Source organism: Desmodus rotundus, chromosome 4, assembly GCF_022682495.2.
Source record: "Desmodus rotundus isolate HL8 chromosome 4, HLdesRot8A.1, whole genome shotgun sequence".
Classification (NCBI taxonomy): Eukaryota; Metazoa; Chordata; class Mammalia; order Chiroptera; family Phyllostomidae; genus Desmodus; species Desmodus rotundus.
In genome coordinates, this window is record NC_071390.1 from 24,578,338 (window position 1) to 24,605,405 (window position 27,068).

Genomic DNA, 27,068 nt, shown 5'->3' on the forward strand with positions numbered 1-27,068 from the left:
GATATTCTCTCCCCCACCTAGGCCTCAGTAGCGCCTACCCGAAAGTGTCACTGTATAAGCTAGAAGAACAATAATGACAAGGATTAGTCAAAAATTCTTCAGGGCATCCAACCCATCCAAGTCAGGCACAGGTGGCATGACCACAATACCTACCCACTAGGCCTTGACCCTGACTTTCCCCTCCCTGCCCTAAAGTAGCAGCAAAGAATAAGAAGTTACAGATTTTTAAAAATCAAATACCTTTATTTTTGCTCCCTTCAGCATGTGAGAAGTGGCAGTGACCTCAGCAGCAGGCCTGGTACCTTTGCCCTGTTGAGAAGGCAGAATCTCGGTTCGACCACTCGGGTATTTTCTCAGACAGCAAGTGGAAGAGGTGGTGGCCAACTCCAGTGCTGTAACCTGGAGGTTGGGGTCAGCACCCGGCAAGGTTGCTAGCTGCCTAATCTCCAGTCTGTGGCTGGAACTTCTGTTTGCCTGAGTAAAGGAACATCAGTCCTAGGATTTTTCCACATCGTGCCTTGCTGCTGCAGTGGCCAGGAGATAGGTCCTTGAGATGTCTCTGCACAGTACACTAAAGGCAGGCCCACTGGCCCTTTTTGCTCAAGGATTCCAAGAAGCTATCCTTGGAGGCCTTGAGGTAATGCAGAAAGCAGGGTGATGCTCAAGTGGTGGCTGTCAGAATCCAGCTCACACCGCCATCACAGAGGCTGACTGAGCAGTCACCCAGGGAGGGGGGTCCCAGTTTATCCCGTTCCCGTGGGGCAGGTGACTGGAGGGTAACAGCACCCGAGTAAGCCAGTGCCTATAAGAGAAGATAGAAATGTGTCTGAATTCCAAGAGTTCTAGGGCTTCCTGATCCTCATTCCTCAGTAGGGCTACATCAGGTTCCCTGAAGCTACCTTGGCATTAATCAAAGGAACAAAGTCCTAATTTTGTCCAATAAACGTGTTGTCTGGTGTCTTGAAGGCCTTTAGAGATGTTCAACTAAATGTCGCAAGGGGCCACAGCATGCAGTGACAGCCAGGACTAAAATGGGGATAGGAAAGGGAGGCAGGCAGGTACTTACGGTCACCTTATTACTGCCTCAGTCGTAGCAATTTGAAAAATGATTTTCCCATGTCTCTCAGGTGAAAGGAGCTAGCTTCATTTATTGTCATAGGACCTCGGTCACAAATAGATTACTTCAGTCCCAGAAATTATTGGCCTGAACTCCAGGCACTGCCATACAAATGAGAGGCAATGGGTGGCCAGCTCCTCTACCTAGAAGTCCCTTCTTGAAAACAGCTTTCTTAGAATTTTATTGTGTCACGTGTAAGCCACATCTGCTACTTAAACCACACAGTGTTGACCTTAAGCTCTGTTGGCTCAAATTAGCAATGACCTCTACTCCTAGAATCTAGATCTGTGTGGTCCAATATGGTAGCCACTAGCCACATGTGCCTTTTTAAATTAGTGAAAATAAAATTCAAAAATTCAATTTGTTGGTGTATTAGCCACATTTCAGGTGCTCAGCAGCCACGTGTAGCTGGCTAGTGGCTAATGTCTTATCTAAGTGCAAAACACCTTTCTCATCAGAGTGCAGCTGGACAGCACTGGTCCAGGCATTTCACTTACCTTCCTGTGTCCACACCCAGGAATAACTTCCAGTTGTCCAAGCAGCCGTAGTTGTAATGATTCCTAAAAACCTAGGACCGAAGAAAAACATGTTTCTACAAACCCCTTTTACTGAATCCCCTTCTGATTTTTGGCCCTAAGCTGGCCAAGCCAAAGCTCAGCAAGGCAAGGTCAGGCCTTTTATGATGCCTGCCCTAGTTGGCACTGACCATGACCTGTTTACAGGATGGCGGGTTCATTTACCCACCCAGCGATCCACCCCCAGCCCTCAACCCTACTCACTCTGCCCTTGGCCTGCAGCCGACGTCTCTCCTTCTTGTTGATGTGCCTTTCGATACTAGTCTCACCTCGACTGATGAGAACAGCATGCCATACAGTCAGGGCACCCAGGGCAAGTGCCACAGAACTAAGAAAAGTAGCAGAGATTGGTGAGCAGCTCAGAGAGGGTTAGAGGCTATGTGTGACATTAAGCTGAGCAACAATGATTAACTGGGGACCTCTACCTGTCTTCCTTATCTCCCAGCCTATACACATCCCAGGTGAACTTCCCCCTCATTATATGTCTATGGGAAGCACCAACAAAAATGCTTCAGGGTGGGTTAAGAATAAATTCTGTGGAAAGGAGAGGGAATAAGTCTGCATTACTAATAAAAATATTCTGTATTCCTTACCCATGCCTTGGGAGACTGGAGTGAAAGCACCAGGGATTGGAATGGGATGGCACAAAATTCGGAGTCCAGCTCTACCATTCACTTTTAGCTCTGTGTTGTGGACCAAATCACTTCACCCTCTAATTTTCAGTTTTCCTCGTCTATAAAAAGTGGTCACCCACCATTTAGGTAGGAACTGGACTTACCTTGGCACATAACCAACACTCAACGCCAGTATCCTTAGTGTTCCCTGCACCAAAATGCTGAAGAAAATTAAATGCTGACTCTTTGCCAACCTAAGTCAGACTAAGAAGTTCACACAGGGGCACCTAAAAAGGTTTCTCTAAAGCTGCCCCTCCCTTATGCTGTCAAAAATGAGAGTCAGATACCTGCACAGGAACCAGAGGTAGACGAGACTCTTGTGAGTCACCCTTTCTCGGAAGGAGAAGGTAGGTGGTGGGGTCTGGTGATAAGTCTAGAAAAAGAAAACAGCAAAGTCTGGCTTGTTTGCTGTGCTGGTTTCCACCAGAGCCCCCATCACCTTCAGGCAGGGAAGTGATCCAAGCCCAGGATGAAAAACAGGGGGTTAAGCCACAGAGGAGTCAGGGTAGCAGCCAGATGGGTGGACTGAGCCCGGGAGCACCATGTAGACAAACACTGGGCAGAGCGGGTCTGGACAGGATGGCAAGGCATAGGAAGAGCCAACCCTGGACCTTTCGATCTGACAACACAAATGGGGCTCCAGGGGAAGCCACTCCACTCCCCAGCTAGCACTCCTTCACCCTGTGGCTGCAATCCCCAAGAGAGGGGACCAGACCCACACCCAGAATGGAATGACTGTGGAGGGAGAACTGTGAGCTCCACTAAGGACTGAAAGGGCAGCAGAGGTACAATCATCAGTCCAAGATCTGCTCAGAATAAGTCGTCCAAAAAGCCTGGGGAGAAGGGTTGATCCAGATGCAGACGCAGACAAACCAGGAGCGAAGGACGACCAGACTGGCCCAGGCTGATCTCTGTCCCCTGGAGCCCCAGTACACAGACCAACATAGACTCCTCACTGCTCAGGCCATCACCAAGGTAGAGTCCTTGCTCAGCCCACAGAAGGTGATAATGGGATAGAGAGCCAAGAACTGTCACAAACCAGAGACTTCCAGCTTGCCCCCAGGCCACTTAGTCTGCCCATGGCAGATAGCCTCCCAGAACATCCCTGATCCAGCCTCCAGTGGCCCCTCAACCAGTCTCTACAACTCTACCAGGTGGGCCCCAGTTGCCTCAGCAACTCTATACCCCCTGGCCTGAGCAGCAGGAGGCAGTGGGGTGGGGACGGCCCACCTGGTTGGCAACCGCCTGTAGTTTGTTCTTGTCGAGCTGTTTCATTTTCTAAGGGGATGGAAAACAGTGCTGGTTATACTCTCAGGCCTCTAGCATGAAAGTGCTACCAGCCCCGCTCCTTAGGGACAGTTTCCACACCCCAAGTGCTGTCTACTGAGCTGCCCTGCTCCTAACTATGGGCTTACCTCAATGGCAGCATAAGCCTCCCGGAAAAGGTCCCAGCTTCCGTAGCTGCAGTAGACACAGCCCAGAGTCATGAAAAAGCAGAAGGAGAAGAAGTACCGATGGTTATAGTGGCCCACACAGTTGTTTAGCCAGGCTGGTGGGGGAAGAATTAAGGACAAGATCAAACAACTTCAGGGTGTGTCCAGGCCTCTGGCTCGTTCCCGCTTCATGACGACATCATCCAAACCCAGGGCTTCCGGTCACCAAGAACTATTTTCCAAAAGCAGGAAAATATGGGACTTTCCAGAGGTTGAGGTGAAAGTGTTAAAGCATTTCAGAGCCCTCACGAGTCCCTCCAGGAAATCGTGAAAATTGAAACCCTTCACTAAAGTGAATCTGCCAACACGTCAGCCTAGCTGGGGTTAACCAGACCTCTGTGTGGGACAGCAAAAGGGGAACCCACGGTTCTATCTGGATACCCAGCAGGCAGCCACCTGAAGCCCAAACACCTCTCTCCATCCAACAGATGTCAGCGCGACGGTCTACAAAAGAAAGAGCGGTTGGAGTAGACACGTGCTCCGGGGAGACCTGTTCCAGAGGGCCTCTAAGCTTCCTGCTTCCCCCAGGAGACGGGCAGCCCCCACAACTCCTCTTCCACTAGCTTCTCGTGAGCCTAATGTTCTCTGCAGGGTGACGCTAGGAGCCTCAGGTTTGTGGCCCTTAACCCTGTGCAGTGCTCTGAAGCTAGGGGAGGAGGCCTCAGGTGGAAGAGATAATAGAAGGATACGACAGTGATGATCCATCTTCAGCACACACCTGTGAGGGAGGGACACAGGCTCTGTTACGGTGACCAAGGTTCTTGAGATGTCAGTGCCAATCCTTTCCTACAAGGACCAGCATCCTGCTGAGGTGGAAAAGGCACAGACTTTGAAGACAGCCAGGCCTTGCTTCAAACCCCGCTTCATTGGCTACATGATCCTGAGTAACAACTCACGTCTCTGAACCTCAGTTTCTACAGGCAGTGATAATGCCTAACACAGGGTCATCCTGAGGACCAGGTGTCACGACAGAGAAGGCACATTGTCTGGCGTGTGATGTGGGCTGCATCAACACCAAACTCCAGGTCTAGGTTTTGCCCTAGGGCTACAGCCAAAGGGCCAGAGCTAGGGTTCACGGAGCACAAAGCCAAGACCCACCTATTGCAGACGCTGCAGTGGTGTGTTCGGGCTGGCTTGGGGTAGATGCACTTCTTACAGATGGAGACTGTTGCAATATCATTCCTGCCCTGTGCAAACAGAGGAAAGCGTCTGACAACTATGGCAGCACCAGTTTCATACCTCAAAAGACACCAAGGCATTCTCTCCCCACTCCTGCGACTGGCTCCCTGGCCAGAGGCCCTCTGCCTGCCCCCAGCCCCTGTGGAGACCCACCTGGGGTGGATATCCAGGTGGAGTGGTGATGGCCTGGTAGTAATGGAAGACGATGAGGATCAAATTCCAGTGACTATAGAAGAAATGCCAGCAGAGTCGTGGCACTGAGTAGGTTCGGAGGATGAGGGGTAGGACACATAGGTAGGCGATGGCCACGATAGAGCTGGTCAACACAATCACCAGCACCACGAACACCTGCCAACACCAGTGAGGTCAGGTAGATGCAGTGAGAGAGCTTGCCAACGCCCAGAGTAACTCAGGAATATCTCCAGGGTAAGGCTGGCATGGGTCTCTCAGACACATGTCCCTCTGCTACCCCAAAACATCCCTCTTCCTGCTCCCTGGGCATCACTCACCACCCCACACCAGCGGATCACGTTGTCCACCAGCCAGTAGATGGGCTCAAAGGCAGCATCGACAGCGGTGTCACTGCCCCCGAAGGAGTTGTAGAGCAGGGAGCGCAGGCAGACCTTGCCATAGCGCCAGCGCTGTACCAGGCCCCGGAACAAAGGAGGGCAGCGGCGCCTGGAGCCCAGGAGCAGAAGCAGGCGCAGGCAGAGGCGGGCGGGGCCCAACAGCAGGCTCCGCTGGCCACGCATGGCTCCTAGGAGAGCACACCATTATGAGGAGCCAGCCTAGGTGCTGTCCATCCCTAGCCCACCAGTGGGGAGGCCTTGAGCACCAGCTTAGAAGCAAAGACTTAAGACTGAGGCCTAGCTGGGCCAGTTAACAACTATGGGCAGTAGGGAAGTCACTTCAATTCTCTATGGAATGTGGGGTGCCAATGTCCCAGCCAGACCATAGTGGGTAGGGTCTGGAGGCTCTAATTGGGCAAAAATCTTATTACACCACGTGGTTACACAGCAAATCCAAGATGATGCACACCTAGAGTTAAGGGCCACGGTAAAGGGGTGAAGGAGAGGTAGGCGGCTCCAAGACAAAGCAAGGTCATTGGAGTTGTCTGTATAGCCAGACCACTGGGGGAGCATGGCCAACATGCACAAAGCTGCCCACTCTGTCTCTCTTGAGTATGGCCACTGTGGCAGAGGGTTCCCCAAGCCCTTGCCTGCCCTGGCCCACTGACCCACCTCCTAACAACTGCTCTTCACCAAGGGAAAGCCAGTGGTGGATGAGTACACAGCATGTGGACCCTGCACCTGGATCTTCTCTGCTGCCATCTGAGTCTTGGCAAAAGATACTCATCCTTCCTGCTCCCTCGGGGCTGAGGTTACAGGCCACCAGACCTGACCTGGTAGCATGAGAGTCCCTGTTTCCTGTCAGAAAAGCTCAGCTACCCCTTGCATGACATAAGACACTTTGTCTCCAATTCCAGCCCCGGCCCCAGCCCAAGGCTACAGAAGCCAAGACAACTTCGGATATGCAGAGGAGAATAACACCACAGGCAGGAAGACACTGGCAGTGCGCGGGGAGCCTCCACGCTGGTGACTCATGAAGACCAGAAGGCCTGCCCTTCCGCTGAGCCTCCCCTGCCTGTTCTAGTTGAACACTCAGGAGCCTTTTCTGCAGCTGCTGCCCGTGGCCCCAAGCTTCCCAACCAGCCTTCCCAGCTCTTTAGCCCTTTTCATGGCTCCTCTGCAAGTGCCTTGGTCTCCCCTATGTGCTTGCCACTTCATCCAACAGCCATGGAAAGTCAGCTGCCCAGGCAATGCCCAGAAGATTCCTTTGATGAGAGTCTCAGCAATTCTACAGTAAAGTCCTTACCAGAAAAGAATTTATCTGATTTTCCCCTAGAGCCACTTTGTTCTCAGCAACTCTACTGACTTATTTAACTTCGGCTCAAAACCTAACAGAAACTGGAGGAGGCTGCTCCACTGTTGGACATGGTTTCAGACATGGTTTCAGTTCAGTAACTGGAGCAAGGTACTCTCCTTGCATCCTGGCTCATCACCACAAAAAGCCTTTCAAAGCAAACACTTAATTACCTCCTTCCACAAGCCCTATGACCTAAGGGAAAAAGAAATCCGGCAGACAAAGCGGCAGAGAAAGAGAAGAAAGACAACTCAGTAGGGACCTACTCTCTGCACCAGGATAAAGAAATGGCCATTCCCGTGCCACCACCTGGGAGAGAATTAAGAGGCAGCGTAGAAGAGAGAAAAGGAAAAGCTCAAACTTCTACCTCCTTTGAGTTGGGCTCTCATTGCTTGGAACCATGATTTTGCTTAAAGCATCAATTTTCAAAATAGTATACATAGGCACCACAAATCAAATGTAAGAGTGGGACACAGCACTTTACCCCACGACAAATCCAAGTGACTTACGTTGTCCACACCACTGTTTATTCCCTTACTATGGCTAATGGAGAGTTTCCTATTTGCTAAAACACAATAGCAGTAGCTTACAAATAAGATGCATTTCTCATCTTTATTAACATGAATTATATGCCATCTCTCCTGTCTACAAAAAAATTCCTTCTTAGATTCTCCACTTTTTGGCTTGTTCTCAACCACCTCCTGAATTCTTGAGCTCTACAGGAAATGCCTGCTTCAACGACTAAATTCACCAACTCCAATCTGCCTAATTCGACTACTCAGGGTTCGATTCTGCCCTCAAGTGGTTCTGTGACCGTGGGCAAATCACTGAATCCTGCCTGAACTCAATTTTCTTGTATTCCCATTCAATGAGGAGGTAGGAGTAAATGCTAAGGTCTCTTCTAGCTCTAACCCTTTATGATTCCATATACACACTTGGTAAGGTACCAATGAAAGGTTTATGAAGTTTTTAGCACAATACCTGGCCCATGGAAGTGCTCAATAAATACTTGTTGAATGAATGACTGGGATGCAGAAGTGGAGAGGCTGGTCAGATGTCTATCTGTCCTACAAATGACAGCAAGGGCATTCCTGCCAATGTGATAACACTGAGTTAAGTGTCTGCTACTATCATTCCTCGTTGTTAAAATCATAGCATTTAAGGGTTAGAAGGCATTTTAGAAAATAAATTCAGCCAGAAATCAACCCAAATATGTCAACAGAAAGCTTGTAGGTACAGAGAGCAACAGATCAGATTTGTGTGAACAAAGTCTGAAGCTGAGCCCCCTCTCATTTTATCTAGTGGGGTTTGAGAACTATGGGGAAGCCAGAGTAGAGCAAATGAACATAACAGAGTTTTCATCTCAGGAAACTGCCGTAAAGCAGAACTCAAAAAATTGTGTTGGGCGGGGAGGGGAGTGAGGGGCAGGTGGTCAGAGTGAACGGGAGGGACCAGAGCAAAGCATAACTTCACTATCACCCCAAGCACAAGCCTTGAATGCTCTGATCCCTCAGCAGTAGCCACTGGCCATAGTGACATCTGCCACCAGGTTGGAGGGGATTGCAGGCCATGGCACTCCCCTTTTCCCGAGGCTCTAAGTCACCATCTGTTTCCCACAGGGAAACTGTTTTGCGGGTGGGTAAAGATGGATTTCGAAGCCACCAGAAGGCAGGGGAAACTGATGAAAGTCTTGGCAAATCCCATCCGGACAAAGACCCTGCTCTCAGAATGTTTGCAATCTCAAGCAGCAGGTGTCAATCATCAGTCAGAGCAGCATTTTATTCATGTGCAGACTTCCCTGCCAGACAAATATGATGGGAAGAGAAAAAGTTACGGATGGCCTCACACGACTCTTGAGAGGATCCCACTGTGAGATCTAGATCTGAAGTTAGTTACAAAAGCCGGGAAAAGGTTTTGTTTCTCAGTGAGGGTGGCACGGTCAAAGTGCGATGGACTGGACGTCAAAAAACTTGGGTCTCGGTTTGGGCTCTACCTTAAACTATCTTCGACACACCGGGCAAGTCAAAATCTTATCTCTGGATCTGAGTTTGCAAATCTGTGAAATGGGCGAGATGGGTTGGCTGGCCTCCTTCCAGCTTCTCGTGTTACTGCTGCCCGGAAGGTGCACGCTGCCTGGATAGAGGAGAGCACAGACGTGCAGGGCTCGGCGAGGAGACAGCAGGAAACTGGGCTCACCGTGTAAGGCCCCGGAACAGGGCCCGATCCTAGAAAAAGGGACAGAACTGAGGACCAAAGGCCGCGGCTTCGCGCTTACCTGCCTCCTGCCGACTCCCCAATCAGCCAAATCGAGCCCGCAACCTCCGCTCACTGCCACCAGCTCAGCGCCCCAGGCCAGCGCGGCTCAATCCAACCAAGCATGGCCCGCCGCCCACAGAGCCAGCCTGCAGACCCGGACCCGCCGCCAGCCCATTCTCAACCACATGCGCAAGCGCAACTACAGGCTTTCAGGAGCTCAGCCCCTGGCTTCGCCCCGGGGCAACCTGGGACTCGTAGTTTACCTTCTCAGAAAGGCGCTGCGAAGGTCACGTAATAAGCGTACCAATGGGCGCGTTTCTTATTGAGAAACTGCACCCGGATTTTGGCCAATGAGAAATCGGCTTCGTTTCCCTCCGGCTGGGGAAAGTGGCAGTCATGGCGCCACCCGTGAGGTACTGCATCCCAGGTGAGTGAGTGGTACTCTCAGCGAGTCCTGTGTAGGGACAGAGGCAGGAAAGCTGGATGGCCATCAGCTTCTGGGCACCCGTGGCAGATGCAGCGTTTTTTCCTGCAGGCGAACGTCTGTGCAACTTGGAGGAGGGCAGCCCAGGCAGCGGCACGTACACCCGGCACGGCTACATCTTTTCGTCGCTAGCGGGCTGCGTGACGAAGAGCAGCGAGAACGGCGCGGTAAAGGGGGCGGCCTCCATCGCCTGTGTCTCTGCTTTGCTCTTGGGCTGCCTTTGATTTCGCGGTCCTTAGGGAAGGGAACCGTGGACGTGTCTTTAATGCCTCATCAGGACGACTTGGTCTCTGAGTGTCTTCCAGCTGTCACTGCTGCTGGGCAGTTAGCCAGCACAGACCAGTTGTGTTGCTAACTGACACCCAGGGAAGGATGTTGGGGAAGAGCAGACGCGAGCTCAGCCCTTCAGTGAGCTGACTGCTGTCCGAATGTCGCCTGTCTCTCTGGCTTCAGCCGCATCCCCACCTCTGGGCCTGCAGGCTTCTTTCAGCGTCCTCTCTCCTGCCACAGGGCCTTTATGCGCACACCATCGTTCTGGAACACATCTTCTCCGCAGACCATTTCATTCCTACTTGTCCTTCAGATAACCTGAGTACCACTTTGGCAGAGAAGCTCTCCTAGACGCACTAGTTGAGGAAAGGAGTTTTGGCTTCTGTTTGTTGTTAGTTTTGTTAAACTCAAAGAACTGTATTCTTTTCCTTCCAGGCACTTATTTTAGCATATAATTAAACGTTTATATGCTAAACGTTCAATTTATATGCTCCCCTACTAGACTTTTAAGATTCATGAAAGCAGTCCTCCCCACCGAACCTTTATTGCCTGGCACAAGGTAAATGCTTAATAAACATTTGTTGAATGCACGAGTAATACTATGCTCCCTAGTTCCAGAGCCTAACACAGCGTTAAGTGAGGATCAGAGAAGCAGCCTTTGAAGGAGCAGCTTAAAGAGAGGTAGCATAGTAGAAAGAGGATTCAAAGTTAGAACATTTAGGTACTGGCTAACTAGACCTTAATTCTACTTTAGATAAGAAACAATTTCTCTGGCTTTAGGTTCTTTTTCATCTATAAAATGAGAAGCCTTTTATTCAGTTTGGGAACGCCCTTAACATTTTAAGTTGTTCATTTCATAGATATCCGTCCAGAATGTTTGTTTATATGCCAGGCTCAGTGCTGACCTCTAGGGATAATGACAGTGAGCCAAATACACATGGTCTCTGCTCTCACAGGACACAAACACAAATTGTAAATAAGTTAATGTTCAAACGAATGTGTGGTTACAAATGCAATGACTGCTTTAAAAGAATACCACAGGGTACTGTGAGAACATGCCATGGGTGAACCCACCCTGATCAGCGGAAGTGACATTTAACCAATCTAAAGGATAAATAAGGAGAGCTCAGTCCTGGAGAAAGAACGGGTTGAACGGAGCTGAGATGGGAAGAAATTTGGTGAGTTGGTGAAACCAAAAAGACCAGGAGAGCCGAAGCATAGTGAACAAGGGAGAGATTAATAAAAGATGAAGTTCAAAAATACTGTCAGTATTCCCCTTCATCAGAAGTAAACGAGTCTGGCCACTGTTACGTAACATTTATTTGGATATTCTAGCCTGTACAATAAAATGAGAAATAGAAAGAAGCAGTATAACTTTTAGATGAAAGAGTCAAATGATCCATGATTATAGGCATGAAATTGTATGGCAAGAAATTCCGAGAAAATCACACACACAAAAAGCTTGTTAGAACTCATCTGAAATGGTTAGATTATATCTTCTAGCAGTATTCTTCCTATGACCTCCTATCTTCTAAAATTTCAAAGGCTTTATGCTCTGAGCTACAAATGAATCTGTAGTCCGCCTGGCCTCAACTGTGAACCAAGGCATTCCTATATTACACTCAAGCCACAAATACATTTTACCCAAGGCTTAGCCAGGATACTCACGTTTTATTGTTTTCTTTGCAGCTTCCTGTCGTGTCTGTGATGAGAGAAACAGAGTCCCAGTTACTGCCAGATGTGGGAGCTATTGTAACTTGTAAGGTAAGTTGGTCCTAACCTCACTACTTAGGATACCCACATCCAGTTCTGAAATCCATGATCACTGTGGAACTACACTGTTCAATATGGTAGCCACTAGTCACATGTGGCCATTTAAATTTAAGTAAATTAAAATTGATCAGTTCCACTAGCCATATTTCAAGTGCTTAGCAGCCACATGTGGTTAGTGGTTGCCATATTGGTCTATCACAGAAATTTTCACTGGAATTTGCTAGTCTAGAGATTTCTGGGATAATGATCAAGGCAGCCAAATTCAGGTTTGCGTAGTTCTTTCACAGAACAGATTCCCTAAATATGTAGTTCTATTCATATCTAGGAAACGGGCTCCAAAGGGAGCTAAGGAGGCCCAACTTTGAATATCTGAAGTGAGGCCTTTTTCTACAGAGAAGCTTAAGATACTGTAGCATGCCTGTTAAATGTAGTCGTTTAGGGTGTCTCATGGGAAGTACAAATGAATGCTGTGCTGATCAGTAGCTGTAACACATCCCACCTTCTGCCAGGTTCCGTTAACTTGGAGCTCTTAGTAACTGGAGAGGCAGTGATCCAGATATTATGCAGCCGCTGAAATGTAGACTTAAATTCCACCTACTGTATAGGTGTCTTAGTAGGGTCTGTTAAAGGTCTAGATTTACTATAATGCCCTGTGTCTATTTATTTTAGACACCTGTATTTTGCAAAAGCTGTATTGTGCTGTTTCATTTGATTCCTGAAGTAACTCCATTGGCTACAGTGGCTCTTAATTCCACTCTACATATGTCACTTATGCAGGGATAAGTAGGAGTTAACTTCTCTTAAATTCAATACTTAGTAGGTTGCTTGGACTAAAGTCCTGGTAATTCCTAGTTTGTTGCTGCCTCCTTGAGCTGACAACTGCTAATATTCTCATGCTGGTCTTTTCTCTGTTCTCTAGGTCTCTAGCATCAATTCACGCTTTGCCAAAGTGCACATCCTGTACGTGGGGTCCACACCACTTAAAAACTCTTTTCGAGGAACTATCCGGTAAGAAGCATTCTTGTCTTCACATTTGCCTCAGCGCTTGGAATAACTGGAATTTTTAGGAACAATTGCAATTCCCCTCCTGCCTATTTCTCGTCTCTTTGTACTTTGATTTGCCCCAGGTAGTGTCCTAAGAAAATATTGTAATATATGAGTTAGGACAAAAGGAAAATGTTAATGAGATAGGGCTTAAAAATAAAGCAAAAAGAATTGAGCTAACCTGGAGATGAGCAGTGTGGGATGATTCATATCAAAGTAGGAAGCATTTTAGGAAGGACCTTTCTTTCTTTAATTTGATACAGATTTAACCCACAGATTGTAGGACATTATAAAGGTTAGTGGATAAAATGGCAGGTTTTTTTCATGTGGATTCTTTGAAAAGGGACAGACGATTCTTGTGAGCCAGGTTAATTTAACTTCTGAGGCCTTTTCCACCCGCAGGATTCTGTGTGGTTCTATCTTGCTTCCATTCAAACTCTCCTAAGGCAGCAGAGTTCCTTATCCTTTCTTGCCAAATATTACCAGCTTTTCTCTAATCAGAGGTGTTGATACTGCTGCTCATTGTGATCCAAGAATATGAAATGTGGTTTTCTCCTTTCTGTGAGGCCTGCGGATGCTTCTCCACCTGGCTCCTCTGGGTGGCACCTGGGTCCTAATTATGACTTGATCTCTGCTCTTCTGGCTCTCTATCTGCTAGGCATCTGCAGGATAATTCTTTCTCACAAATAATTAATCTTTCTGTTAATTTTTTTTTTTTGTAGCAAGGAAGATGTTCGAGCTACCGAAAAAGACAAGGTTGTTGGTTGGTTCTTTTTTTTTTTTTTTTTTTCTTTTTTGGCTTTAGGATTCTCAATCCTTTTAAATTATTCCAATGAATTTTAAAGATTGGTGGGAATGTGGAGTCCAAAGAATTTGAAGGTGTTCCATACTGGAATTTGTTTATTGCTATTTCCTCAGACTTATTCTGGACCTATTCAGAGCCACCTTTTTCCCAAGTCAGATTCCTGGTCAGGTTACTGTATTCAGAATCTTTCATTTAGCCCTGGCTGGTGTAGCTCAGTGGACTGAGCGTGGGCTGCGAACCAAAGGGTCGCCAGTACAATTCCCAGTCAGGGCACATGCGTGGGTTGCAGGCCAGGTCCCCATTGGGGGGCACATGAGAGGCAACCACACATTGATATTTCTCTCCCTCTCTTTCTCCTTTCCTTCCCCTCTCTCTAAGAATAAATAAATAAAAATTAAAAAATAAATATATATATTTTTAAATCTTTTGTTTATATGATGATGCTGTAGAAGCAATGACCTGAGTAATGATGACTTCTACCCTCCGGGATTAGAAAGTAGACTGATTCTACCAGAGCGGTTCATAGTTTCCTGTAGACCTAATCTAAAGCTTTCATTTAACACTCCTGGTCTTTCTTCACAGGTTGAAATTTATAAGAGTTTTCGCCCAGGTGACATTGTCTTGGCCAAAGTGGTATCCTTTATTCCCAGCAGACTTGTGATCCTTTGTTAAAAGAAGAAATGGAAGTGGAGAAACAATGCAAGTGGCTATGGGAGGGAAGACTTACAACCCTTCATTTTCCTTCACCAGCATTACCTGACTAGATCTCCCTAGGTGACGCACAGTCCAACTACCTCCTGACCACGGCTGAGAATGAGCTAGGGGTGGTGGTGGCTCACAGTGAGTCGGGTGAGTTGGGCCGTGCTTCGGATGCTTGCCTTTTCCTGAATTCTGTGGTTTGGAATGAATCCATTATTTTCCTTCACTTTTCGTTTTATAATTATTTAGGAAGCAATGTGAACGTAGATACGTACTGCTGAGGTTAGAATGATTCTCCTCATATAAATCTAAGGAAAAGGGAATGGCTCGTACTTACCTCTCCATAAGTCAGTGGAATAAACAAGGTTTTTTCTGTATGAGCGGAGGTTCACTAGGTACCTGGTTGACACTTCAGTTCATACCTAGCTGAAAAGAGAAGGATCTCTGGCAAATATTTGGGGTACCAGTTCCAACACCAGCTTTTCCCTTTTAGGTGTGCAGATGGTTCCCATCAGCTGGTGTGAGATGCAATGTCCCAAGACCCACACTAAAGAATTCCGGAAAGTGGCCCGAGTACAGCCCGAATTCTTGCAAACCTAAGAAGCCACATTTTACCCCAAGGAGGGGGGTAAGCTGTTTCCAAGAGTACATGTATGAAAGTAACAGTAAGGTGCCACTGTCCTTATTGATACACCTGGGGTCAGCCAGCGGCCACCTCAAGAAAAGTCTGCCAGAAACTAACACTGTAGGTGGAACATTTTTCTTGTGAACCTTTCGGTGGATTTCATTCTATTGAGTGATAAATTTCTCTTGGGGGCTCCATAAGCAAACTGTATAATGTTGGAAATAGCCTGTTCTTTCCGATAGTCTTATAAATACGTGTGTTAGCTGTGACGGAGAAGACAGTTTTATTAAAAGGATTTTATGGTTTCCGTTGTCTTGAATAGGGAGAGGGGTGTAAATGGTGTCGTGGTGCTTGGACAGGGTTGGCTGGTGGCCTCTGTGAACTAACCCACGTCAGGTGTGCGCTTGCTCTGCACGAAGCCTGGTCTCTAATCTTTTTAACATTTTTTATATCTTTTAAGTACTTCTGCTAATTCAGTACTTACTGTGTGCGCCAGGCACTTTATGTACATCCCCTGATTTAGAGAGATTATGGTTTAGTGAAAATTATAGGACGCGGGTGGGGATTCCGGTAGCATGTGAGCAGTTCTGAAAGTTGCTTGGTAATCCTAGTGTTACTGACAGAGTTAGTACTCCAGCAACGGGACTGGCGCTAATGTGAGGGGTCAGGAGAGGACTTGTGACAGGAGGTAAAAGGAATTAAAGAATTAGATAAATGCAGTGAAGATACTCAAGGCAGAGAGAAGCCCTAGCAAAGTGCAGAAACAGAAATGAAGACAAGTTTGAGGGTGGGGAAACATGAGGATTAAGTGTGGAGTGCTTGCAGAGAGAGTGGACGGAACAGCAAACTACGAGATGGCACCTCTTGAGCTGTTGTTCAAGGGTCCCACGTCGTCTGTGTGCCGTGACTGTGGTTGAAGAGTGAGCTTTGGGGTCCAGCCTGTAGTTCTAGCCCTGAGCAAGTTAGGTGGTTTTTGTTGTTTTTCAATTAAAATTTTTACTCAGATAATGGTAGGTCCCCATGAAGTTTTAAGAAGTAAGACAGAGCCCTGGCCAGAGTGGCGCAGTTGGTTGGGTGTTGTCCTGCAACCAAAGGGCCTCAGGTTCGATTCCCATTCCAGGCACGTGCCCGGCTTGTGGGTTTGGTCCCCAGTCAGGGCAAGTGCAAGAGGCAGCCAGTCAGTGTTTCTCACATAGTTGTTTCTCTCCCTCTCTTTCTCCCTCCCTTCCCCTCTCTTTGGAATCAATAAAAAAGAGGAAAAGAATGGAAGTAATAGAGAGAGATCCCTTGTACACTTTGTCCAGTTTCCCACAGTGGTAACATTTTGCAAAGTTATAACAATCAGGATGTTAGCGTTGATATTTGAGCAAGTTACTTTTATTTCTTTTAAGTCTGTTTCCTCACCTGAAATAGTATGACCTCACAGAACTGTTGTGAGGAAGAGATGCGTAAAGTGCTCAGTACATACCAGTAGTATTGTCACGTGTTGTTATTATCCATCTTGTTGCCTTCTATAAAGAGTCTACTAAATTCAGGCCATGTGCTGGACACTTCGATATAGTTTATTTAATCAGTACCTTACTAACAGGTATTTTAAAACTTTACATGTTTTTTTTATATAATACTGCAGAGAAAACACTCATCTTTTTGTGTGCCTGATACTTGTACAAAGCAGGTTTCTAGAAGTGGGTTGCTGGGTCAGAGAATATACACATGTTTTTAAAGATTTTATTTATTTTTAGAGAGAGGGTAAGGGAGGGAGAAGGAGAGGGAGAGAAACATTGATGTGTGAGAGAAACATTCATCAGTTGCCTCTTGTATGCTCCCCAACTGGGGACCCAGCCAGCAACTGCAGGCACATGCCCAGACAGAGAATCGAACCAGTGACCTTTTGCTTTGCAAGATGACACCCAACCAACTGAGCCACACTGGTCAGGGTGAGAATGTGCACTTTTTCAGTTTTGGTTAGATTCTCCCTATCTCCTTGCAGAAAGATGCCACCAACTGATTCTCTCAACAACAGTGTTAGCCATTTCACTTACTGGGTTGGCCTAAAAGTCCAGTTATTTTTTTCCATAAAATCAAAGACATTTTTCATTTTCACTAGTAACTATTTTTTGGATATTTTGAGTATGTTGGCCATCTCCCATTATTGGCTCCTAGTGAGTAGAGGCCAGGGTTGCTGCTATACACACCTTTCAATGCATAAGACAGCCCAACAGCAAAGAATTTTTTGGCCAAAATGTCAGTAGTACCGAGAAACTTCACAAACCACTTCTGACACGTTTGATCAGTCACAGCACCTTCTCTACGTGCTGCACAAATCTTTTTTTTGATATCAGTTGCATTTTTACCTTTCTTGAAATAATAAAGCATAATATGCCGAAAATGTTGCATATTTTCTTCCATCTTCAATATTAAAATGGCTGCACAAAAATTCACCAGTTTTGGTAAATTTTTTTTTCTAACGAATGCTGATATGACAGCTGTCACAATACAATCTAACAAAATTATTTTGAATGAAGTTAAGGACAGCTAAGCACTTGCTAGAGCCATTGTACAGAAAAAACTAAGTGAACTTCTTGGCCAACCCAATTTATCTTGGAACTTCACAGTGACCCTGGAAAGTAGCGACCATTTCCATTTCACAGAGATATAAACTGAGGCTTAGAAAAATTAACTGGCCGCAAGTCACAGAGACATGAAGTGGTAGCACAGTGCCCACCCCCGGGCCCGCCTTGCTGTGAACCCCAGGCTTCCTCCTGTACAGTGGTGCCTTTTACCAAATGCGATTAGAGGCCTTCCAAATTGACGTTGTTTCATTAATTGAATGCTTGTCGTACATCATTTAGTCCTTTAATAAGTATACGTTGAGCAGCTGCCCTGCCCAGTACTGCACTGTCCCAGGAACGAAGAGGTAAAGCAGTGAACGTGATCAGATCCTTTCCTTGTTGAGCTTACATTCCAGTGTGGGAAGACAGATAAAAGGTGAACAAATAAAGAAATGTTTTATGATTTTTTAAAAAGTGTCCCAAAGAAGAGCATTTGAAATAATTGGATAACAGCCTTCCCTGATCTAGTGCACACTAGGCTATATGGTCTCATCCCTAACCCTCCAATAGTGTGACACATTAGTTATGTCCCTGTCTCCCCTACCAGCCTGAGCCTTTAGGGCAGGGTCCTCTTACCTATCTTTGAATCGCCAGTTCCTGGTGCTGTGACTAACAGCAAATACTCAATAAAAAATGTTGATGTGTACTCAGAGCTGACTGAATTGTGCCTAAACAATGATGTTTAGTGATGGTGATACTTGTTAATCTAAAGTTGGTTCTAGAAATGAGGATGCTGTGTCTTGGAGAAGTGGTTTTCAGCCTGGATTAGGAACATCAGAATTGCCTATAAAGCTCTAAAGGGGGTTGGGGGGAAGCAGGTGCCCTAGCTCTGCTTTCACATCTCACAGGGTGAGCCCAGAGCAGGTGGTTAGGTTTTTGGGGGATTTTTCTTTCAGCTCCACGGGTGATTCTGATGTGCTAAGAAGCACTGTCTTAGGAGGATTGTAGTTGTCCTCCTAGTGGTAATAGGAAGTGATGCTGAATTGCTGTCATTTCTTGCTCATAAGGCAGTTCTAGTGAGAGCCTCTATAAAGTTGTGAGGAATGGAGGCTGCTGTAGGCTCAAGAGATGTCGGGACATAGAGTAACATTGATCCAAGACTACGTCTGACTTGGGTGAAGGGCACTTGATCAAACCAATTACCAACTTGGTCTAAGATTCAGTGCAGGCAAAGCAAACTCACGTCCCACCAGGCTGTTGGAGACTTAAATTACCCAAGGTCTTCCTTGGGTTACTGTGTATATCAAATAAACTAAACCTATAAGGAAGGTGCTCGAAAATATTTAAATTTTAGAATAAGGACCTTGATTTAGTTGAACTAAAGTCTTTCACCTGAGTTTAAGTATTCAGTAGTATACCTTCTGGCAAGTTTCTACATCTCTTTCGGCCTGTTTTCTGTAAACTGGGGAAACCAGACCTTTCTGAGGTGGTCAGTATTACAGATTTTGTATGTTACGTGCCTCATCCAGTGGCTGGTACAGGGGAACTTCATTCTAGCTTAACAGATGTTACTTCTTCCTAGTAGCAGAGAAAGTCCTTATGGACTATCTTACATTCCAGCAACCTTTTCAAAGGCCCGAGAGAAAGTAAATGTGAGCAGTGCCTCTCCCCAGTTGTGTATTATAATGTAATTATTCTGCTGCATCGTCATTTTAGGAGGTTATGAGATTTTTGAGGATGTTAATTGACTGACAGGGTTAAAACTTCTGGGGCTGCTGGCTGGTGTTGTTCAGTGGTTACAGTGCAAGCTTGAGAACTAAAAGGTCCCGATTCTAGGCCGGGCACATGCCTGGGTTGCTGGCCAGGTCCCCACTTGGGGGTGTGAGAGGCAACTGATTGATGTTTCTCTCACATACTGATGTTTCTTTCTCCCTCTCCCCCCTCTGAAAATAAAATCTTTTTTTAAAAAAATTCTAGAGCCACAAAGGTGCAACACAAGCCTGCAAGTTACTAATAGAAAAGGATTGGCTTTTTAAAAACTGGTCAAGCTTACCTTACTCTAAAGAGGGCCCAGTAGTTTCAGAATTTGACTTTCCAGTCAAGGAGTATCTGGTAACTAGCACCACTGAGCAAGAGCTGTAAAGGCACCAGGAATGGAGAACTCAGCCAGGAAGACCTCCCTGCCCACCCCCACCCTCAGCTCTCCAGCCTGAAGCGGAAAACCTACGAAAATACACAATTTTGGACCAGGCTCTGTAAAGTCATAACTGGGTGTTCTGAACCTCTTAACCTATCGTACAAGGACTTGGATAATGAGACATTTCAAGTTGAATGTTCAAGCTGATTTCCTCAGACGAGAGAGATTACACATCACACAAAAATATTGCACATGACTCCTTTATTATATTGATCTGGAAAAAAGATTTAGTAGTCATGCTCAAAACGTGTGCTGGGCCCAAGTGGCAGGGCCAAGCAACTGGAACATGATTCAGAAATCAGATAGACACACACCTGGAACCTACAGACGTTTCACGGTGATGAAACAGTAAGGCGGGGGGTGGTTCTAAAACACACAGCAGGACGAACTCCTACCCCGGACCAGTCAAGGAGCTTATCCCACCCTGACATGAGGAATGGTCTGTTTTGTGATGATCACATGTGGGAATATTTCAACCGCCAGTAGAAACCCCAGGAGGGTTTTTGTTTTGTATTTTTTTTATATGTATATATACTTTTTTTGTAAAAGTAGATGCAAAACAAACATTCAGAATTGATCCCAGTCTTCTGGAGCCAGCTTTTCTGGGGCCAGGGAGGAAACGTTAGCTTGAATCACCATGCATTCTTCTTCTGCTGGAATGACTAGAGGGCCCCCCCCACCCCCATCAGTCACCTGACTCTGGAATAACACAGGACTTCTGGGAACACAAAGTCTCTCTTGCCTCCTCATTGGTCACACCTTAGCACGGTTCCTCCCTATCCCCCTACTCAAGCAGGTCCTTAGTATTAAAAAAAAAAAAAAAAAGCACTAGCAAAAAACAACAGAGTTTTACTACTCCTGGACTCTCTTGAGTAAGAGTCTTCTCTCAGCTTGGACTGAGGCCCCAGGCCCCAGAGGTGCCATTCTGACTAGATTGCATGAAGGGAGTGGGTGCAAGAGACAAAATGGCTGAAACAAAATTAGGAGCCACTGGTCCCCAACCACAGCTATAACTTAAGATGCCTACAGATGTGGTCAGTGTGACATGTGCACAGGAGAGATGCAGAGGAATGGGATGGGCAGGGAGGGTGTGCTTGGGAAAGTGTTCTGCCTGCTCGCCTTCACTTCTTGGCCTTGCCCTGGGCAGCCACAGCCTCCATGGCTTTACGGACGGTCTCTTCATCCCCCAGGAACTGCATGGGCTTGATGGGCTTCAAGTTCTTGTCCAATTCATAGACAATGGGAATACCAGTTGGCAGGTTCAGCTCCATGATAGCTTCTTCAGAGAGACCTGAAAATGCCCACCATGATTAGCCAAGCAAGATAGGACTCCATAACACCCCTTAGGTTTACTACTTATCTTCCAGGTGACAAAGGGCCTTGGTAGGAATTAAAACAAGATGCCCTTTCTGAAATTTGAAATAATCGGTATTACATAGATCGATCACCCAAGGAGTGCCCCCAATACTTACTTCTCAGCCACTGCAAAGCAGGAAAAAGTATGAAAGGTGTATACCACGGATCTACCTCCCAAAGATCTACCTCTCAAAAGCACACAGCGGAGCAGGACTTAATTAAATGCATCTCAAGTGTACTATGCAGTCCGTCCAGTCGGCCAAAAATCAGTGCATCTGGCCTCTAGACTCTCAGGTGAGACAACTTAAGATGCGAATTGGAACCCTGGCCAGGTGGCTCCATTGACTGGAGCATCCTGTGCTCACCGAAAGGTTGCGGGTTCAGCCTGCAGTCAGGGCTCTTACCAGTGGCAACCGATCAAAGTTTCTCTTACATCAATGTTTGTGCATGTTTCTCTCTCCCTCTCCCCCATTTCCTTTCTCTAACATCAATAAACATGTCCTCGGATGAGGATTTTTTTAAAAAGATGCAAATTGAGATCTGTGTGTGACATTATGCCAGGTTGTGATTAAGGTATGATTAAAGAGGATTTTATCAGCAATTTCAACTGGCAATCCTAGCCTAGAGGTGGGCATCTCAAACTTTAATGTGTATCTCAATCACCTGGTGAGAGATGCAGCTTCTGAATCAGATCTGAAGTGGGACCCCAGGGGATCCGGCCACCTCTGCTTCTCTAGAAGATGCTTTGAGAAACAAGGGTACAGGGTGTGCTTCCTCTAGGAATCAACCCAGACTATCTCTAAGGCTAACATAACGCCACCCCTTTCCAGAAGTTTTCCTTCATACTAAGTAATTAAATCCCCGATTAGTGTCATTTCCGCTTATCCCTCTGTGAGGGCCCCTCTGAAAACCGTACATACCCTCCAGATGCTTGACAATGCCCCGAAGGCTGTTGCCATGGGCTGCAATCAGCACCCGTTTCCCCTCCTTGATCTGGGGAACTATTTCTTCATTCCAAAAGGGCAGGGCTCTGGCAATAGTGTCCTTCAGACTCTCACAGGAGGGGAGCTGATCTTCAGTGAGGTCTGCGTACCTGCGATCCTAAACGACAACAAACCCAATCCTCGCTCTTCGGTTGGTAGCAGTTGCATCTGCTCTGCCCATTCCTTGCCCGCTAAGGGGTCAGAGTGATAGGTAGAGGTCTCTCCCCAGGGCACAGAATGAAGCTGAGAACTTGGGAAAGAGAGAATTATTGTCCTGCCCCTCTCCCCTATCACCCACTACTAGGAAAACCAACAGTTCAAAGAAACATAACTTAGAAAAGGAGAACAAGGCCCTTCCCAATTCATTCTGTCTTAACAGCTTTGGAAGGCCCTACCCTATAGATGGGTTTTACAAAATATGGCAGTGGAGATATAACAAACGATCAATTAAACCTTTTAACAAATGCAGGCCATTACTTGGAGCAGGGGGATTACAATGAATTATTTTAACATAAATTATAAGCTCAGTGGGACTAGGCTGCACTAATAAAAGCTACAGAGTGAGGCCCAGACTCTCATTCCCTGGTCCTAGGTTGAATGAGCCAGACCTCACTTTGTACAGAGTCGGACGTACCTTACTGATATTGCTGTAGAAGGGATGGTCAGGCTCCATCGGTGGTGGTGGGACATCATAGGAGCGCCTCCAGATCTTTACCTGGGCCTCGCCATGCTTGGCAGCAGTTTCTGCTTTATTAAGGCCAGTCAGACCCCCATAGTGCCGCTCGTTGAGGCGCCAGGTCCTCACTACGGGCAGCCACATTTGGTCAATGGCATCCAGCACTGTCCAGAGAGTCCGAATTGCTCTCTTCTGCACTGAGGTGAAGCAGATGTCAAACTCATAGCCAGCATCTGGAAATTACACGTTCAAAGTGGTAAGCTAATCAGGTTGACTCGAGTCAGGATTTTCTTACATATAATCTCCACACAGGTAGTCCAAATGAAAAATATTGGGCTAAATATTCAATTTTGTATACTCCAGCAGGAAAAACTAATATTCTGCCTTCAGTGAAGATAAAAATTTGTCAACTTACACTATAGTTGATGACATACCTCCCAGTGGTTTCCCAAAAATGCGTTTAACCTAAGGCCTCAATGTACTGTCAACCAACTAACCTGCCATCTGTGCTGCCTGTCCTCATCCCCAGAATGCTGTGCTTTAATTAAACACATTTGAAGACTTTATTTTGGGCCCTGGCTGGTGTGGCTCAGTGGATTGAGTGCCGGCCTGGGAACCAAAGGGTTGCCAGTTTGATTCCCAGTCAGGGAAACATACCCGGGTTGCAGCCAGGTCCCTAGTAAGGGGCACATGAGAGGCAACCACACATTGATGTTTCCCCTCTTTTTCTCCCTCCCTTCCCCTCTCTCTAAAAATAAATAAAATCTTTTAAAAAGAGAGTTGTTGGCCCAACCAGTAGGTTACAGTGATTAATCTTACTTCATGTCTCATGAGAAATTATTCTCCCTCCCTCTTTAAGGGGGAATACGGCTCTTCCTTATGTGTTAGGCCAAGAAAACAGTCCTGTTTTCCTCCATGAGGCTACAAAGCCTTCTTTGGAATTTAGCACACTTTCCTGGATATTGCCTCATATTGAGGTTGCCAACAGTCATTAATGAAATGTGAAGTGAATTTTCCTGCCAGTCATTCAACTGAAAATGAAGCAAAAAAAACTACCCTGATGGGGGAAGAAAGGATTAATCACTAGGAAACCACCACCGCCCACAAGGGAAAAGGACACAGCTCATCACTGAGCCTCAGGACAAGTCCCAGTAAGCTCAGCTACCATCTCCTCCCTAACCTTAAGGGGAAGAAAGGCGCCCCAATAAAAGGCTGAATCACTGGGAAGCAACAACCCATAGTGCAAGTCTCAGCTCCCATGCTGCAAAGCAACTGGTTATTTCACTGCAATTATTTCCACTCTTAATGGAACACAAAAATGGGATACACAGATAGGTCCCCAAGGAGAAAAGCAGTTCCCCTTAGGACTCTTTAACACAACTCTAAAGTCTCTTCCTTTAACTTGCTCATCAAAGCATAGTCTGGGGCACTCCCAGGGATGGATTTGCGGGTGTGGTGTGGTGTGGACTCCATCCTCCCCCAGGAGCAAGATTGCAAGGGAAAACTCAGTTCTCACTAGCTTCCTCCTGGAATCAGATTCAAGAGTATACAGACCCTACTATCACTTTTTTTAAAGATTTTGTTTGTTTATTTTTAGAGAGAAGGGAAGGGAAGGAGGAAACATCAATGTGCAATGGGAAGTCTGTCCATGGACCTCCAGATTCACACCCTTTTTTAAAAAGTTAATTTATTTTTTGAGACTTTATTTTTAGAGGTGAAGGGAGGGAGAAAGAGGAGAGAAACGTGGATGTGTGAGAGAGACACCGATCTGTTGCCTCTCACGCGCCCCCCACTGGGGACCTGGCCAGCAGCCCAGGCATGAGTCCCCACTGGAAATCGAACCAGCAACCCTTTGGTTCGCAGGCTGGCACTCAATCCACTGAGCCACACCAGCCAGGGCACTGCTATCACTTAAAGCCCTGATGAACTTAATGTATTTATTTTAGGTCTTTTATATTATTAGATTATTCATAAAGGTCTTCATCGTTCAGAGTTTTGCTTTTAAGCTTTCATTTTTTAATATAATCATCTGTGATTCCCACAGTAGGTATTTTAAATTTACCTACCTAAAAATTTTAAATTTTTACCATAGTAAAAATTTTAATGGGACTTTTAAAAACTAATGCTACCTAAAAAATAAAACTAATGCTACCAGCATTTACTTAAAAACTGAAAGAGGGTCTGTTATTTTCCCATTACAAATTTAACCTTTTGATCAGTCTTAGAGCACAGCTACAATTTCTTTGCCATCAGCAAACCACCCCAGACCAACCCATAGTTCTTCCTGCTGGGCAGCAGGAGAGAAAATGGCCTCCTTCACCAGCACTTTGCTTTCCCCTCCTCTCCTGAACAGTATGAGGTCACCCCAGCCATCCCAAAGCATTCCCACACCTGCAGCAAGATTACATTTCCCAGACTTTCCAAAACTTTGCTTTATTTCAAAAGGATCTACAGTGAAGGCAAAAAGCTAGAGAGGGCAACCTGAGGCCAAATATCTGTTCCACATCAACCAGGCATCAGTGGCCCTTTTAAATGACTGTTTCTTTGTCCACGGGTTAGGAGGGAGCAGAGCCAGACCTGGCCAAAGCACCTCCTCAGTCCAAAGATTCTTCCATTTGCTGGCAGCAGGGAATGCTCCCTTATTAGCATTTCAAAATCACAGACCTATCTGCCACAGGGGGCAACCCTGCCTAGGCAAGCTTATCTCACTGCCACTTCCACTCTGCCCAGCAGCCTACCAGTTCCTCACACCCACCGGGTTACTCAACCCCAGAACTGAGGCCAAGGCACTGGACTAGGAATAAGATATGACCTTGGACAAGTCATCTTTCCAATCCTCACTAACCCAACTACAAAAGAGGGCCAGGAAGGGATGGTGGGGAGGAGTATAAAATCTGCATACTTTATAGAGCTGTGGAGAGGATCGACTCCATTCATTCATTCATTCAGTTATATTTGCGGATACATTTTGGGCACAGGATTTGTGGAATACCGCTGAGCAGCGAAGGCCTACCCAAGAACGTGCATTTCTTGGTTTATTGATGCCTGCCGGATCCCCCCAGCTCTGCGCCACTCCCTCCACAGGAGAGATAAGCGTGTGGCCCGTCACTTCACAGGATCCACAGCAGTCTCTTAAGAAGGCTCGGTTACAGGTGCTGGAGGACACCGGGCATTCAATTTGACCACCTGTCCCCGAATTACTAAATGCTCAGACTAAAAAGGAGAATTTCGCAAGACGGTGTCGTGGAGAGCGCAATCCGCTGCGGGGCGGTTGCCCCGAGTCCACTTCCTGGCACGCGGCCCCTCACACTCTACTGGGTGACCTTGAGCAAGCCCGACCCCCGACCCCCGCCCCTCCCCCCGCGCCACCGCAGGCCCATTTTCTCAAGTGCAAAATAAAATGCTGGCGAGATGAAGTCCAAGGTCTCGGCCCTCTCCGAGAGGGCGCGGGGACAAGTCAGGAGGCCCTGACCGAGGGGTGCCGGCTCGGGCCTTCGCACCCTCACCCACAGCCCTGCCCGCTCCGCACCTCTCAGCGCCTGCCCGCCACGTTTCGCCTCTTCGTGCCCCGCAGGGCTCAGGTCAGCGTCGTACCAGCCGCTGAAACGGTTCTCCAGGTTCCACGCGCTCTCGCCGTGCCGGATCAGCACTAGCTTGTAGGCGGCCATGGCGGAGGTGCAGAGTGCGATGCTAACTGGGGCTCGCCGAGATTCCGGAGTGGCAGCCCGGCGGGGCCCTGGCCGCGCCTGCGCGCTAGCGCCCCGCCGCCTGACTCGAGCACAGTTGCTCGCCCTAAATCTTTCCACTCGCTGGGAACCACTGTCGCCCTCCGGGTGTGCGCATGCGTCCAGTGCTGGCGCTGCGGCCCCCGCTGGGGCGGGGCGGGGAGATGAGCCCTGGTGCTCCAGGGCGCATGCGGCTTCTGCTGTCCGGCCCGCAGCAGCAGTCACGGAGCTCACGTAAGCACCGTGGGCAGCGGGACCCTTGGGCGGTGCTGAGGCGTGCCGGCCTACCAGGGTGTTCGAAAGGCACCCGGCCCTTCTAGTTAGCTATCATTCATAAGCCTTTCATTGTAATAGCCCTTGTCATTTGAATCGCTCTTAGGCCACTACGCACAGAACTTGATTCATTTACAAATCTTCATGCTTTTATTCTACTTGTTCTCTGTCTTTGGGCAATTCGTGTAACTTCGCCCAGCCTCCTCTGTAAATGGACATCATAAATACTTAGCGCGTGCCCATTTACCTGGAAGATGCTCGGTAAATAGCTGTATTGATGTCATTTCGGTGGGCACTGATCGGTTTTACACGCAAGGAAACGGGGCTGTTACCGCTGGTTCCAAAGCCATGCTCTTTAATGCAGAGCTCTTTATCCCGCACCTCCTAGT

General features: G+C 47.1%; 3 protein-coding genes across 9 annotated transcripts; 1 reads left to right on the plus strand and 2 right to left on the minus strand.

Annotated features, from left to right (window-relative positions):
- Nucleotides 1–222: 222 nt before the first annotated feature.
- Nucleotides 223–9,402, minus strand: ZDHHC16 (zinc finger DHHC-type palmitoyltransferase 16). 6 transcript variants are annotated; one of them, XM_053923544.1, is made up of 12 exons: nt 9,237–9,402; nt 7,943–8,052; nt 5,548–5,795; nt 5,192–5,386; nt 4,958–5,046; nt 4,549–4,577; nt 3,782–3,915; nt 3,597–3,644; nt 2,654–2,739; nt 1,897–2,020; nt 1,615–1,685; nt 223–309 (listed from the first exon to the last, which is right to left on the minus strand). In XM_053923544.1, the coding sequence occupies exons 3-12, from the start codon at nt 5,788–5,790 to the stop codon at nt 258–260; spliced, it is 1,071 nt and encodes a 356-aa protein (XP_053779519.1). In that variant the 5' UTR covers nt 5,791–5,795; nt 7,943–8,052; nt 9,237–9,402; the 3' UTR covers nt 223–257. The 6 variants fall into 6 exon arrangements, with proteins under 6 accessions (XP_053779519.1, XP_045053517.1, XP_024418979.1 ...); XM_045197582.2 differs by having other exon boundaries at nt 223–802; XM_024563211.3 differs by lacking the exon at nt 7,943–8,052 and having other exon boundaries at nt 223–802.
- A 180-nt stretch (nt 9,403–9,582) lies between these two features.
- Nucleotides 9,583–17,577, plus strand: EXOSC1 (exosome component 1). 2 transcript variants are annotated; one of them, XM_024563220.3, is made up of 8 exons: nt 9,583–9,644; nt 9,753–9,868; nt 11,661–11,735; nt 12,664–12,752; nt 13,511–13,544; nt 14,176–14,226; nt 14,358–14,442; nt 14,786–17,577. In XM_024563220.3, exons 1-8 carry the CDS (start codon nt 9,614–9,616, stop codon nt 14,890–14,892), a joined length of 588 nt encoding a protein of 195 aa, XP_024418988.1. In that variant the 5' UTR covers nt 9,583–9,613; the 3' UTR covers nt 14,893–17,577. The 2 variants fall into 2 exon arrangements, with proteins under 2 accessions (XP_024418988.1, XP_024418987.1); XM_024563219.3 differs by lacking the exon at nt 9,583–9,644 and having other exon boundaries at nt 9,701–9,868.
- A 2,273-nt stretch (nt 17,578–19,850) lies between these two features.
- On the minus strand, nt 19,851–26,484 carry PGAM1 (phosphoglycerate mutase 1). The gene is made up of 4 exons (XM_053922703.2): nt 26,211–26,484; nt 22,640–22,914; nt 21,943–22,123; nt 19,851–20,957 (listed from the first exon to the last, which is right to left on the minus strand). The coding sequence occupies exons 1-4, from the start codon at nt 26,347–26,349 to the stop codon at nt 20,788–20,790; spliced, it is 765 nt and encodes a 254-aa protein (XP_053778678.1). The 5' UTR covers nt 26,350–26,484; the 3' UTR covers nt 19,851–20,787.
- Nucleotides 26,485–27,068: the final 584 nt, after the last annotated feature.